This window comes from Chenopodium quinoa, unplaced genomic scaffold (assembly GCF_001683475.1).
Source record: "Chenopodium quinoa cultivar QQ74 unplaced genomic scaffold, ASM168347v1, whole genome shotgun sequence".
In the NCBI taxonomy this organism is placed as follows: domain Eukaryota; kingdom Viridiplantae; phylum Streptophyta; class Magnoliopsida; order Caryophyllales; family Amaranthaceae; genus Chenopodium; species Chenopodium quinoa.
Window position 1 is genome coordinate 4170327 of NW_018743292.1, and position 12508 is coordinate 4182834.

General features: G+C 38.1%; 1 protein-coding gene across 2 annotated transcripts; it reads left to right on the forward strand.

Annotated features, from left to right (window-relative positions):
- Positions 1-3108: 3108 nt before the first annotated feature.
- Positions 3109-8701, forward strand: LOC110736513. 2 transcript variants are annotated; one of them, XR_002514247.1, is made up of 4 exons: positions 3109-3462; positions 4355-4553; positions 5384-5585; positions 8318-8701. XR_002514247.1 is itself a non-coding variant. In XM_021916739.1 (4 exons), exons 1-4 carry the CDS (start codon positions 3335-3337, stop codon positions 8410-8412), a joined length of 579 nt encoding a protein of 192 aa, XP_021772431.1. In that variant the 5' UTR covers positions 3114-3334; the 3' UTR covers positions 8413-8701. The 2 variants fall into 2 exon arrangements, 1 of the variants encoding a protein (XP_021772431.1); XM_021916739.1 differs by having other exon boundaries at positions 3114-3462; positions 4355-4508.
- Positions 8702-12508: the final 3807 nt, after the last annotated feature.

The following is a 12508-nucleotide window of genomic DNA, read 5'->3' on the forward strand; positions in this document are numbered from 1 at the left end:
TTAAAACATCATGTCCAATTTAATAAATTAAAACGATATTATTTTATGTACGCCTCGACGATGTCACGATACTGAATGAGTCCCGTGTACAGGGTCCTGGGTACCCTAACACTAGGGTTCGGGCCGAAAGGCATCCAGTTCACCTGCACATAGTTTTAAAATATGATAACATGAATATAAAATGTGCATATAATAAAATGTATTTCCAATTTATAAACGTTATCTCTAAGGGGGACAGCCTGTCAAGCAATAACCGTATCGATCGGAGGCGGTCAACGGACTTCTTCTCCGAGCGCGGACTCCACGCACAAGCACGCAGCATCCCCTCATCAATAGGAACCGGGTCACGATGTGGTCGCAATGCAGGAAAGTACTCGTATATCCAGGTCTGCAATAGAGTCAGACACCCAGTGATACCAGCCGCGTCAGCCCGACTCGCAAATCCTAGTTGGCGATACAAATACGCCAACGTAGCCGATCCCCAGGAAAACTGGCCTACACTGTCAGGGTCACACGCCTCTACTATGTCGCGTGGCCTGAGCTTGTTTCCGCCGCTCTTATCCGGAAACAAGGTACATCCGAGGAGTAGAAAAACATAAGCACTCAGCTGTGCGTCGTGCGTCCTACGTGCACTAGGGTACATACACCGCTGCAACATGGATGCGATCTTCACACCGCCGTGTTCCCAAACACCAAGCGCCTCGGTGTACAGTGCAGCCCTGTCCACCGCCAACATCTCCGCCAGCAAATCTGCCTGATCCGCATCAGCCACAGCACAAAGTCGTTTACCCTCAACACGAATCCCCAGAATGGCCTCGACGTCATGTAACATGATCGTCATCTCACCGAACGGAAGGTGGAAAGAGTTTGTATCCGGTTGCCAGCGCTCAACGAAAGCCGTGATCAGCGTAGTGTCAATCTTATCGTGCATGGTGGCAGGAACGTGATTCACCCCAGTGCCCTCCAGTCACTCGAACATCTCGCTCTCCGCCGGCCAAGCCTCAGCCCATGTACGCAAAAAGCTACAAGTCTTTTCCCGGGTATGACATTTCAACAACCCCGTAACTGAAGGCCTCTCCTGGTCCTCCCAAATACGGGCAGCTATGTGTCCTAGAAAGCTAGGAATCACACTCCCGTCAACAGGCCCACCGGGCACCTCACTCCTAACAACCCAAGAATCATTAACGGCCCTCGACCGTTTCCTGCTTGCCCCAGATACAGTGGACGCAGATGATGTGCCAGATTTACTAACAAACCTACCACCCCTACCCTTACGCACCTCCACCATATGTGTCTCGTACATGTCATCAACCCTCTGACTGAATGGACCGTAATCATCATACGGTCCACTCCCATCGTCCACATCCTCATCCTCATATACGTCCTCCTCCTGCTCCTCCTCCTGGTCACCCTCCTCAGCATCATCATCGTCATCGCCATCCTCATCCCGACGGTGGATCCGTTCTCTACGAGCCGAGGCCGAAATACCACGGGATCTAACATGTCTATGCCCCGACCTCTCCACTGAATAGCTTCTACTTAGAAGCTCTACATTCTTCCCCGCACCATGACGACCCAGTGAATTCTACAAAAAATTAAAAAATATATAAACATACAACAGTTTTTTAGAAAAATAAATAACTACCTACACATACAAAATACCATTAATAAAAAAATTAAAAAATATATAAACATACAAACCCTAAACATAAAAAATTTAAACATTAACACAAAAAATAAATCTGATTTTATAAAAAAAATATATACTGGATTTATAAAAAAAAAATAACACATAAAATTAATAAATATTTTTAAAAAAATCAAACACATTAACAAAAAAATTACACATAAAACAAAATTATTTAAAATATAACAAAATTTCTGATTTTCCAAAAACAAAATAAATTTACACAAAAAAAAAAAAAAAAAAAAAAAAAATTAGAGGCAGGTGGGGCGCCTGGCCAGGACGCCCACCCACTGGCGGTGGCGCCAGATCCGGTAGCCATAGCCAGTGGGCAGGCGCCTGAACTGGACGCCCACCCATAGGCACAGGCGCCAGATCTGGACGCCACAGCCAATGGGCTGGCTGCTGGTTTGGACGCCTGTCTGGTGGCTGGGCTTCCAAGCCAGACGCCACGCCACCGGATGTGGCTGCCGGAGCTGGCGCCCCACCTTCGCCCCTTATTTATTTATTTTTTTTTTAAAAAAATTATTTAAATAATTACCTTGCCACCAGGTCGCCGCCTTTCCTCCGCCGCCACCTCTTTCCCTTGCCGCCTCGACATTGTCGTAATTAATTTTCTTCAGAGAGGTAGATTTCTGATTTTTTTAGAGAGATGTAGAGAGTTTTTTTTAAAAAAAGGAAAAGGGCAATAAAGTCACTTCAATACAAATTTGTGGGCTTTATGTGGAGATTTGCGGGCGATGTTTAGCGATTCACAAAAGAATATATATTTGTATATTTAAAAATGGGTCTGAGTGGACCCTGATCCAACCAATTACCACCTTTAGTCTTAACCACTAATTCAAAACCTCATTAATATTAGGGTAATGATATATGCAACCCTTATGGCTATATAAGCATTAAAAATACTTTTTAAAATAGAATTAAGTTGTAAATTTATGACAAAATCACACGAAAATCAGTGTAATTAATGTTAATTTATCTTCAATATTTCATTTTTTAGCTTCTTATTAAACTTGATCAATGCGCGGGCTGGACTGGGTCGAAGCTAAAAAAATATGCCATTACTCGGGTCGGGCCTAGCTTCGGGCCGAAATTCCATGCCGTCCAAAATGGTCGGACCGTACAGGCTTTTCTAGCCTGGCAAAAAAAATGAACAAAAACAACATTAAAATGCATTACTAAGCCCGTCTTAAAAAATAAAAAATCGGGCTAGGACCAGATCCGACTTGATTTCGAGTCGAAAAACAGCCTAAAATCTACCTAAATTGTAGCTAGGTCAGTTTTGAGCAGCTCAACTTCTTATACATGTCCTAATGGTTATGTCTATAAAAAAAAAATAAAAAAAAAAAGGATTATGTCTATCATTTTCCTTACTATTATTTTATTTTTGTTCAAAAGCCATCAAAGATTCAAGTGCTTAAAAATTGTAGTGAAGGGCTGAGATTTTTTATCGAACCCGGAAAGAAAAACAGGAGGCCTGAATGCCTGATATTAGAAAAAAGATTAAAACCAAAACCGACTCTAAATACTTGTAGGTTATAAATTGCAGTTAGATTGCAAGATTGCAACTTCTTTTCCTCTCAAAATTTCCAGAAAATCCTAATCGAAGAGAAGCAATAGAAATTGAGAAAAAACTTTTTTATAAAAATGGATGACTCTATCCCTGTTCGTCTTTTTCGTTCTATTCCTCCTCTAACTGAGTTTCTGGATGCAGATCCATTGGATAGCACTAACCTCGATAAATTCACGGACGATCTTCTAGCGAAGTGGGACGAGTAAGATTATAATTTTCCAGATTTTATCAATTTAAGCTTTTCATTGTCTCTGCTATTAAAACTTTGCAATTAATTTGTAGGACAATTCTTTAGTAATTTATCCTAAATTCAACCCTTAATACAACAACAAGAAGATCAGGATCAATTACAAAAATTGCAAAAATCGATTATTGTTAGTTGAATTCTGCAATTTGATTATTGTTATTTTCCGATTAATTTCTCCAATGTTCGATGGTAAGCGGTTGAAGGCGGTGGTCGATAAGGGTTTGTTGAGGGCGGTGAGATGTGTGTGGAGGGCAGTGAAGTTGAAGGCGGTGGTCGGTGGGGTGTGTTGAGGGTGGTGGGGTAGATTGCAGTGGCTAGTGGTGTATGTTATTGGCGGTGACGTTGATTATGGTGGCTGTCCAGGAAATTGGTGGGTGGTGCTGCCGGTGGGGAATTGTAGATGAAGAAGAAGAGGAAGAATTTGTCAAAAGAGTCAAAATAGCGGTTAGGTCGGGCTCACAGATGGAAAACCCAATGATAAAATAAAATAAAAAATTAAACGGGTGGTTAGTTCAAAAACAGGTTCATTTTTGTGGGGATAATTTACAAATTATCCTTAATATTATTTTAAATCTATATTGTTTGAATTCTAAGTTTTTTTTTAAGGGTAATAATGATAATAATTTGTTTGTTCCGTAATCGCCAATTTTACTTGGTTATTCACAAGGTTATTATCGCTTATGATTATTATTTTCTGTATTGTTTGAATTTTAAGTTTTTGTTTTAAGCGAATAATGATGATAATTTGTTTGTTCCGAAATCGCCCAATTTTACTTTTTATGATAATAATAGTTGAATTGAAATTATAGAAAGTTGACTAATTTAGAGATTGATTATGGATTACAAGGTTGGAGAAGGATTCCTTGCCTATATTCATTCCCGATACGGTTATATTCTTCCCAGGGCGTACGGACATTTCCAAACCCTTGAGCAAGGCGGATCTCTATAGTCAATTGGCTGAGTATTCTGAACAGGCCTTGGCTTACTTTAACAAAACCAATGTATGCATAATTTAACAGGCCTTGGCTTACTTTAACAAAACCAATGTATGCATAATTATTACTTACTTCCTTTGTAAATGTTTATATTCTATATTAGAGTTTTACATAGTGTTCTCTTGAACTAAATTGCACTCAACTTATGTTATCCGAACTTATTGTCCTTTATTGGTCCTCAACTTATCATATCTTACCTTATTATAGTGGGAAATTATATGGCAAGGGTTTATGCTAGATATCACTCTCTTCGTTTCATTTTAATGGTTACACTTCAATTTCAACAAAACCAGATATGTGATAAGTGGAATTGAAAAAGAGAAGCTATTGTAAAATATATATATAGTTGTGGGAAAGTGGTCCAAAAATAGTCTTAAAATGGAAAAAGTTGTAGTATAACCATTTTTATGAAATACCTAACAAGAAAAAAAATTACAAGGGTTGTGAGTGTGGAACTTGGCTTACCTAAAGAGTTCGCGTCCGTCTTTATCTCGAAAAACGGAAAGTTAGTTTTTTTTTTTTTGATCTATATTTGTGGATTTCAGAAACAGTATAAAAGATTTTGTATGTGTGGACAAAGGGAGCACTATTATCTATTCTTTTCAACTTATTTTGACTTAAAAAAAACCAAACTCAAACATTTGCAATGAGTCCAATCATGAATCATCTGTATCAAATCTTTACATGGGAGAGGTTTGGAGCTATACTTCGTATTGTTTTTGTACATTCCACTTCACATCTCATGCCACAACATAATTGACATCATTACTGTCATTTTTTCTTTTCAGTTTTACTAGCCATTTTCAAATACCGATGTAGTAACTAACACCTTGTAAAGACTTATGCATAACGTAAAACTACTTTTATGATATGACTTGCAGAACACAGACTATAAGTCTGAAAATAATGGCGAAATCGTCTATGGTGATCAGGATTATTGTTATGCTACTCATTGCAACTTCACTGCTAAGCCTGATACAGCGCCTCTCATTCCTGGGGATTTTTCCAGCAAGCTCTTCTTTGCTGAATTTATGCACACTCCTCAGTCGATGACTTCCCTAACTTATTGTAGTCTGCTAGATGGTGAGACCTTTATCTTTATAATTCTTTTCCACCCCCTGGTGAACTCGGCTTTAGATTTAAACTCTTAACTATTCTATTTTTTTTTATGCTGTTTAAATAATGCTTTGTCTATTTGTAGTTTTTTCTTTGTCCTTTGAATGCTTGCTTTTTTTTTTTTTTTGGTAAAAGATAAGAACCAAGTAGGTTGCTTTGGGCATGTGAGACGTCTATTATGGAAAGTGGAGAGTTGGGTTTATGGGGATTTAAGAGAAGCCGAGGGAGGCTCAAGTTGACTTGGATTGGAGGCATACAAAAATGATTTTAAAAAATTGGGTTTGCAAGAGCATGTAGCATATAACACCTGACAAAAGTTTCTTTCATGCAAACTGATCTTATTTTATAGGGATTATGGCTTGGGCATTGTTTTAGCTATAAATTGAACTTTTAAATTTGTATAACTTCAATGAAGTTGTATAGCCTTTGGTCTTCTTCTTGGTTTATGAAAGCGAACATTTGGTGTCGGCTCATATTAGATATTTGTGCTTGATTGAGTTCTTTGGGGTTAATTTGATCTTTATAATGAGATAATATCATCTCTTAAGTTTCCACAGGTGGGACAACATTTGGATCTCTTGGTTCATAATGCCCATTGTTGTTATTTGTACCCTTCTAGTATGCCATTGACCCATTGTTCTACAGGCTTTTTTGCTCTTAAACCTGGGGTTCTTGTTTGATTTAGATGACTTGATAATCTTGTTTGGTGACCAACCAGCGTAAAAAAGGTTGTCTTTTTGAAGGGATGGTTTTGGTTCATATTCTTTGCTTTACTTCCCATCATAGCTCAAACTTATATCTTGTTTAAAATGCATTCTTCCTCTTTTGTCCCCTAAGCATGTTATATGTCCCTTAAAATGCTTTCTTCCTCTTATATTTCCATGATTATTCTGTTCTTGATTCATCTGTGTGCTGTTATTACCTTCTGTTTTATAATCTTTTGAGTCTCTAATTAACTTGAAATGAAATTGTAGTTGAGCTAGTTTTGTATCATTACTAAATATAATTAATTTCATCTTTGTTTATGACCTCCTCCTTGATGGCCTAAGCCCTAATGTGGTTGGCTGCCCTTGAGAGTTGGGAGTTTTGTTGAGGGAGTGGGAGAATCCCTATATAGTAGTGCAAGAAGTAAAATGCAACATGCAACTGAAACAGGCTCTACTGTGCATGGAAGTCTTCGCTTAATACAGTCCAAAAGAAAGAGGGTTAAGAAGTTTGTATGTCATTGCTGCCTGCTTATTTGGTATTTGTTTTTAGTACTTGGGGCTATTTGAGTAATACAAATCTTCTCATTTGAACTTGAACATTTATAATATATTTGGAATCTCTTGGACTTCTAGATCCTCTAATGCCTTGCCAACACTGCTGTGGAATGAACTAGCACCCCATCACCATAATCTAGATCTTGAATTCCAGCTATCTAATGGTTGTTTATGTTCAACATGACATGCTTTTGCCTTGCTCACCTTAGTAAACATTTTGGGAGTTAAGGGTGTGGATTGAGGAAGTTCCTCGAGATTCACTTTGTTTTATATTGTGTAATTCTTCAGCTTTTGCTTAATAGAATTCTCTGATTCCCATAAAAAAAATGACATGCTTTTCCGGGCTGCTGCCTCTGTCCTTTTGCTGCTCTGCTGCTGCCAGCCTGCTTTTCTATGTTTCAGGCAGCTTGTTTAAACTGATAGGTTTTGTTGCTGGTCCTGCATTGCTGTTGCTGTGCAGAGCTTTTGCTTTGTTGCTGCCTGCTTTTCTTATTGGTGTTGCTGATGCTGTAATTCTTTATTATTGCTGCTGCGGTTCTCTCTGTCTGCTGGCAGTTTTTATGCTCTTGGGTGTAAAGGCTGGTTGTTGGTTGTTGGGGCTGCTGGTTGTCTTTGCTGGCTGGTGCTCTATGTTTTGCTTCTGGTTGCCTTTCTTTGCTGCTGTTGGTATTTTAATTGATGGCTGCTAGCTATTGCTTACTTTGGGTGGATACTGCTGCTGAGTTTTTGTGCTGCTGCTGCTTGGTTTTTGGGCTGGATTTTTGGTGTGCTGCTGGTCATTTTCTTGTTGCTGCTGCCTGGTTGCTTTGCTGAGTTGATGTTTTTAGTGGTGTTTGCCTCCAAGGCTGCTGCCTTCTGTGCTTTTACCCTTGTAGCAGCCTGCTTTGGTTGGTGAAGGTGTGCTGTAGGTGGGTCGTGCTGCTAGGGTGTGCCCTTGCTGCTACTCCCTGGCTGCTGCCTCACGCTCTTAAAGCCTCATTTATAATGAGAAATTGTTGCATCCGTGTTTTGTGGGGATAGGAATTCTACAATCCCTTGCTTAAAGTCACCCGTAAAAATGGCCTAAAAATAAATTAAAAAGACTCCTGATGGATTATGTTTTGTCTTTTATTTCCAGTATAGGTTTCAAAGAAAGTTTTTTTCTTATTTTTTATTTTTTTTTGTGAAATTTTATCTCGATGATTTAATTGTGCAATTACTTAATTATGCCCTAATTGTTGTGGTTTTGAATAACTCTGTGAAACTAGGGAATTCAATGGTAAATGATATGTAGGTGTTGGTCTGGCGGCAAGCCTTAATGCTATTTTTGCCTGGGTGTGTATGTTTTAGATGGTTCACTGTTTTTTGGCAAGAATAATGAACGCCCTCTTATTATGAGCATCTCTCTTACACACGGCTCCTTAAAATCTGTTTGTCTAATTTATCTTTGTTTTATAGGTGCGGACTACAAGAAATACTGCGACATGTGCCCCAAGGGAGTGATTCGTCATCCGAAAACTTTCCGATATGGTGACAAACCACCCCTGGATTGATTTCTCAGCCAATAACTGAATTTTGGTGAGGAAGGGGGTTGGATGAATTGTACATGGAAGGGCATCATATGTGCCACTTGAAGACCATGTAGTAAACTTGTAGTAATGTGTGGCTGCAGACTATTTGAATGTAGCCTAAATATGGTAATGTGTGTGGTTTACAAGAAAGTTTGAACTTATAGTAATGTGTGATTTGCAAGACAATTTGAATGTAATATGTGGTTTGCAAGACTATTTGAATGTAGCCTAAATATGGTAATGTACTAAGGTAGCCTAAATTAGCTAATAACTACCTACATCAGACTATTAAATTCCTATTCTAACTTATTTATTATATTGTCACCCAATTAAATTAACAATCATCACAACTCAATCATCTCCCATGAAAGTACTAGACCACCGTGCACTACCTTTACCGTTGTCATCGCTACATCTAACCACTACCTTATCACCACTGTCAAAGTCGCCTCCTCTCCTCCTATGTTCCCTTTTCCTTCTTTATTTTTTTTTAAAAAAACTTTTAGATGTGATGGTTTGAGGGGTGATTGGGCTTGTTTGGGGTGGCTCGAGGCGGTATCTAGGTGGATTAGGGTTACTAAGGGTGGTTTCGATGTGGTTCAAGATGAGTAGGGGTAGTCTTGGGGCGATTTAGGGGGGATGTGGGTGGTTTTGGGGGTGAGCGAGGGTGGTTGTACCTGTGCAGGTAAGGCGTCGGTCCGATCCCCTTACCAGGAAATGAACTAGGAAAAAGCTATAGGCAGCTACCTGGTAGGCAACTCGTCAGGAAGAGTCTATATCACCGATAGCCTGAAGGAGATACCCGACTTCTTTGGCTTTCGATTAACCAATTCTTAGGTGGTTTACGCTGAGAAGGTATAGTTTTCGAGGTGGTCTGTGCTAGAAGGTATGGTTTTCGAGGTGGTTTGAGTTGAGAAAGGGGGATTTTAAGGTGGTTTGAACTTAGAGAAGGTGATTAGTGGTTTCGGTGTTTTTCGAGCTAATAGGGGGTGACTTCGGGTTGTTCAGGTGGAGAGGTTTTACGATTGTCGTGTATGTATAAGTGGTTTCAGGGTGATTAGGGTTGAGATGGGGTGGATTAGGGTGTGAGGTGGGTGATTTCGGGGTGGCTGATGTTGGCCGACGGTGGTACGGTGGCTGTTGTTGGCCGATGGTGGTGCGGTGGCTGTTTTTTGTGGTGGAGGTTAATTTATTAATTACCTTTACTTTCTCTCTCCTACCTTGCTTAATTACCTATTTTTAATTCATTAATCAACCATTATGAAATTTTGTCTTAAAATCCATGTCGAGCTCAAAGTTGCAACTATTTATAATTTGAAACGGAGGTAGTACTAACTTTGACTATATTTTTTATTAGCATAATACTATAAACATATTTTTATCATATAATATGTTAGATAGGTATTGATATAAATTTTTATAATATAACTTTTTTAAAAAAAATTATAATTTTTTATTAATATTTAATTATATAAAAATAAGGTTTTATAATATAACTTTTTACCTCTCCTTTGCTATCCATAAAGTTTTCTAATATAAAATTTTTACCATCCCTTGCTATCCATTCACCTACTACCCGCAAACCCCCTCCCTTGCTACTCCGTCCTTCATCCTGCCCACTAAGGAATCGGTAGGCGGTTGCACCCTTTTCCCTGAAAAACAACTCTCCTTTCCCTAACCCTTGAAAATAAAAAAACCCCGCCTTTCCTCCACCCCTGAAATCAGAAATCCTAATTAAACCGACTTTATTAACTGTTGACCCAAACTTGACTCGACCCAATATGACCCGATCTATATCCGACCCGATAACTTGATTGCCAGGTCTCGATATGTAGGGATGTTAATGTGGCGAAGTGGATGGTGGCCTTACTATCCCTATCCCCTCCTTACATTCTCATCCCCAAACCTCTACCCATCCCCACGGCAAGTCCAAAATTCATCCTTATCCTCGTCTGACGGATACAATTTCAAAACCATCTCCACTCCATCCCCACCTTGATATTCACACGACCTATTCCCCCCCAAGACTCGCCTTATCCCCGCCTTCTAATATAACAATTCTACGCAATATAAATAATAATAATAATAATAAAAAAAAAAAAAAGGAAATTCTACATGGTGGCCTTATGGTTTTGCGTTTTCTACGTGGAAGACGAACTTTTTTCTAGCTCGATCTCTTCAGTGACACCAAGGTTTAGAAAAATTTACATAGTGACTTTTTTTAGGTTTATGGCTAACCTTTTTAGTTAAAATGGTTAACCTTTGATTTTTTTTATTAAAAAATTATTTAAATTATATTTTAAAATAATAAAATTTATAAAAAAAAAACAAAAAAAATTCAAATTTTATTAGAGAGGAGAGAGAAAGGTGGGTTTTTTTTTTTTTTTTTTTTTTTTTTTCTTAATTTTATAATTTAAAAATATAATTTAAATAATTTTTTAATAAAAAAAATCAAAGGCTAACCATTTTAACTAAAAAAGTTAGCCATAAACCTTAAAAAAGGTCACTATGTAAATTTTTGTAAACCTTGGTGCCACCGAAGAGAGCTTGAAAAAAGTTCGTCTTCCACGTAGTAAACGCAAAACCATGAGACCACCATGTAGAATTTCCCTAAAAGAAATTGTTACTATTTGTATAATGTTTAGGGTTAAAATACCCCCTGCCACGTGGCCCAATGGGGAGCTGACACGTGTTAGCCTCAGGGAGGCCTAGAGAGATCCAATCCCTAACTAACACGTGGCACGTTAACCCTAGCAGGGAACCAGATCCCTATTCAGTATTTCAGTATAAATAGAGGAAATTCCTCATTTATTAATTCATTCACAAATTCCCACAAAAAACGCACAAATTCCCAAAAGAGCATTCATTGCAGAATTCTCTCGGAATCCGAGAGAAACACAATTATTTTCGTACCAAACTCCTCATACACGCTCTAATTTGATCGTTGGAGGCGGAACTCGCCCCAAACGGAGTTTCGTTATTTTGCAGGTACAGTCGGTCAGGAAGCTCAGTCTCGGACTTGTAACTCTCCCGCAGGACACATAAAAAACCCCGAAACATATAACACGAGTTTTTGTTTATTGTATAAGTTTATTACAAAGTATTATGTATACTACTTTATTTACTTAATTTTTTTTATAAAAAAATAAGTATAAAAAAATATGTATAGTAATTTATTTTATAAAAAAAATATGGATATTGGTACAAAGTGGGTACGAAGTGGAGGAGACTCAAGAGAGACAGGGCGAGTATGATGTGGGATTCGAATGCGAGCGGGTACAACTGAAATCTAGCCCGCCCCATCACCTATGACAGGTATAGTTTTTATATTATTCCCATCCCGCCCCACCACTCGTCAAACCGAGACCTGGGATGGGTCTCCTACTTGACCCACCCGACATCTCTATCACCTAATGGCTTGTAATTTTTGAATCTTGACAGTAAGATTTTCAATTTTGAGACTGAGATATCTTCTCACGGTTAAGTATTGGTGTATAGTTGTTATTTACATGGCAAGTAAATAGCATGAATAAGACAAAGGAGTAGTGAAAAATGTTCTTCTAGTGGTACGAATATTAACCACTGTAAATAAATTATCATAAAATATTATGCCACTATTACCTATAATAGTACTATGTAACGATAAAAAATTACAAAAGTTATGTGAACTTACCAATTAGCCCTTCTATATGCATCCCAAATAAATAACAGATTTGCGCCTAGTTGTACTCTCTTCTTACCGCGATAAAAGGGATAAATTAACCAAAGTAAGCTTAATTACAAAACAAATTTTTAAGCTAGACTCGTGGCCAAACTATTTACCAAACTAAGCTTCTAGGGTAGAACGCTGTATCGGACAACATTTTATACCCTGGTTTTTCTTAAAAAAATACAATGTGTAAAACGCTGCCTCAGTCAGCGTTTTAAATGTTGACTTTTTTTTTTTATTAGTAATGTTCCTAAACTATAGGAACTAACTTTGAATCAATATCCAACAATTTTCAACGACTCATAAGAAGCTAAATTGCAACAGTAGAATGTGTTTAATTTTATTTCTTAAATCAATTAGCGTTTTTAG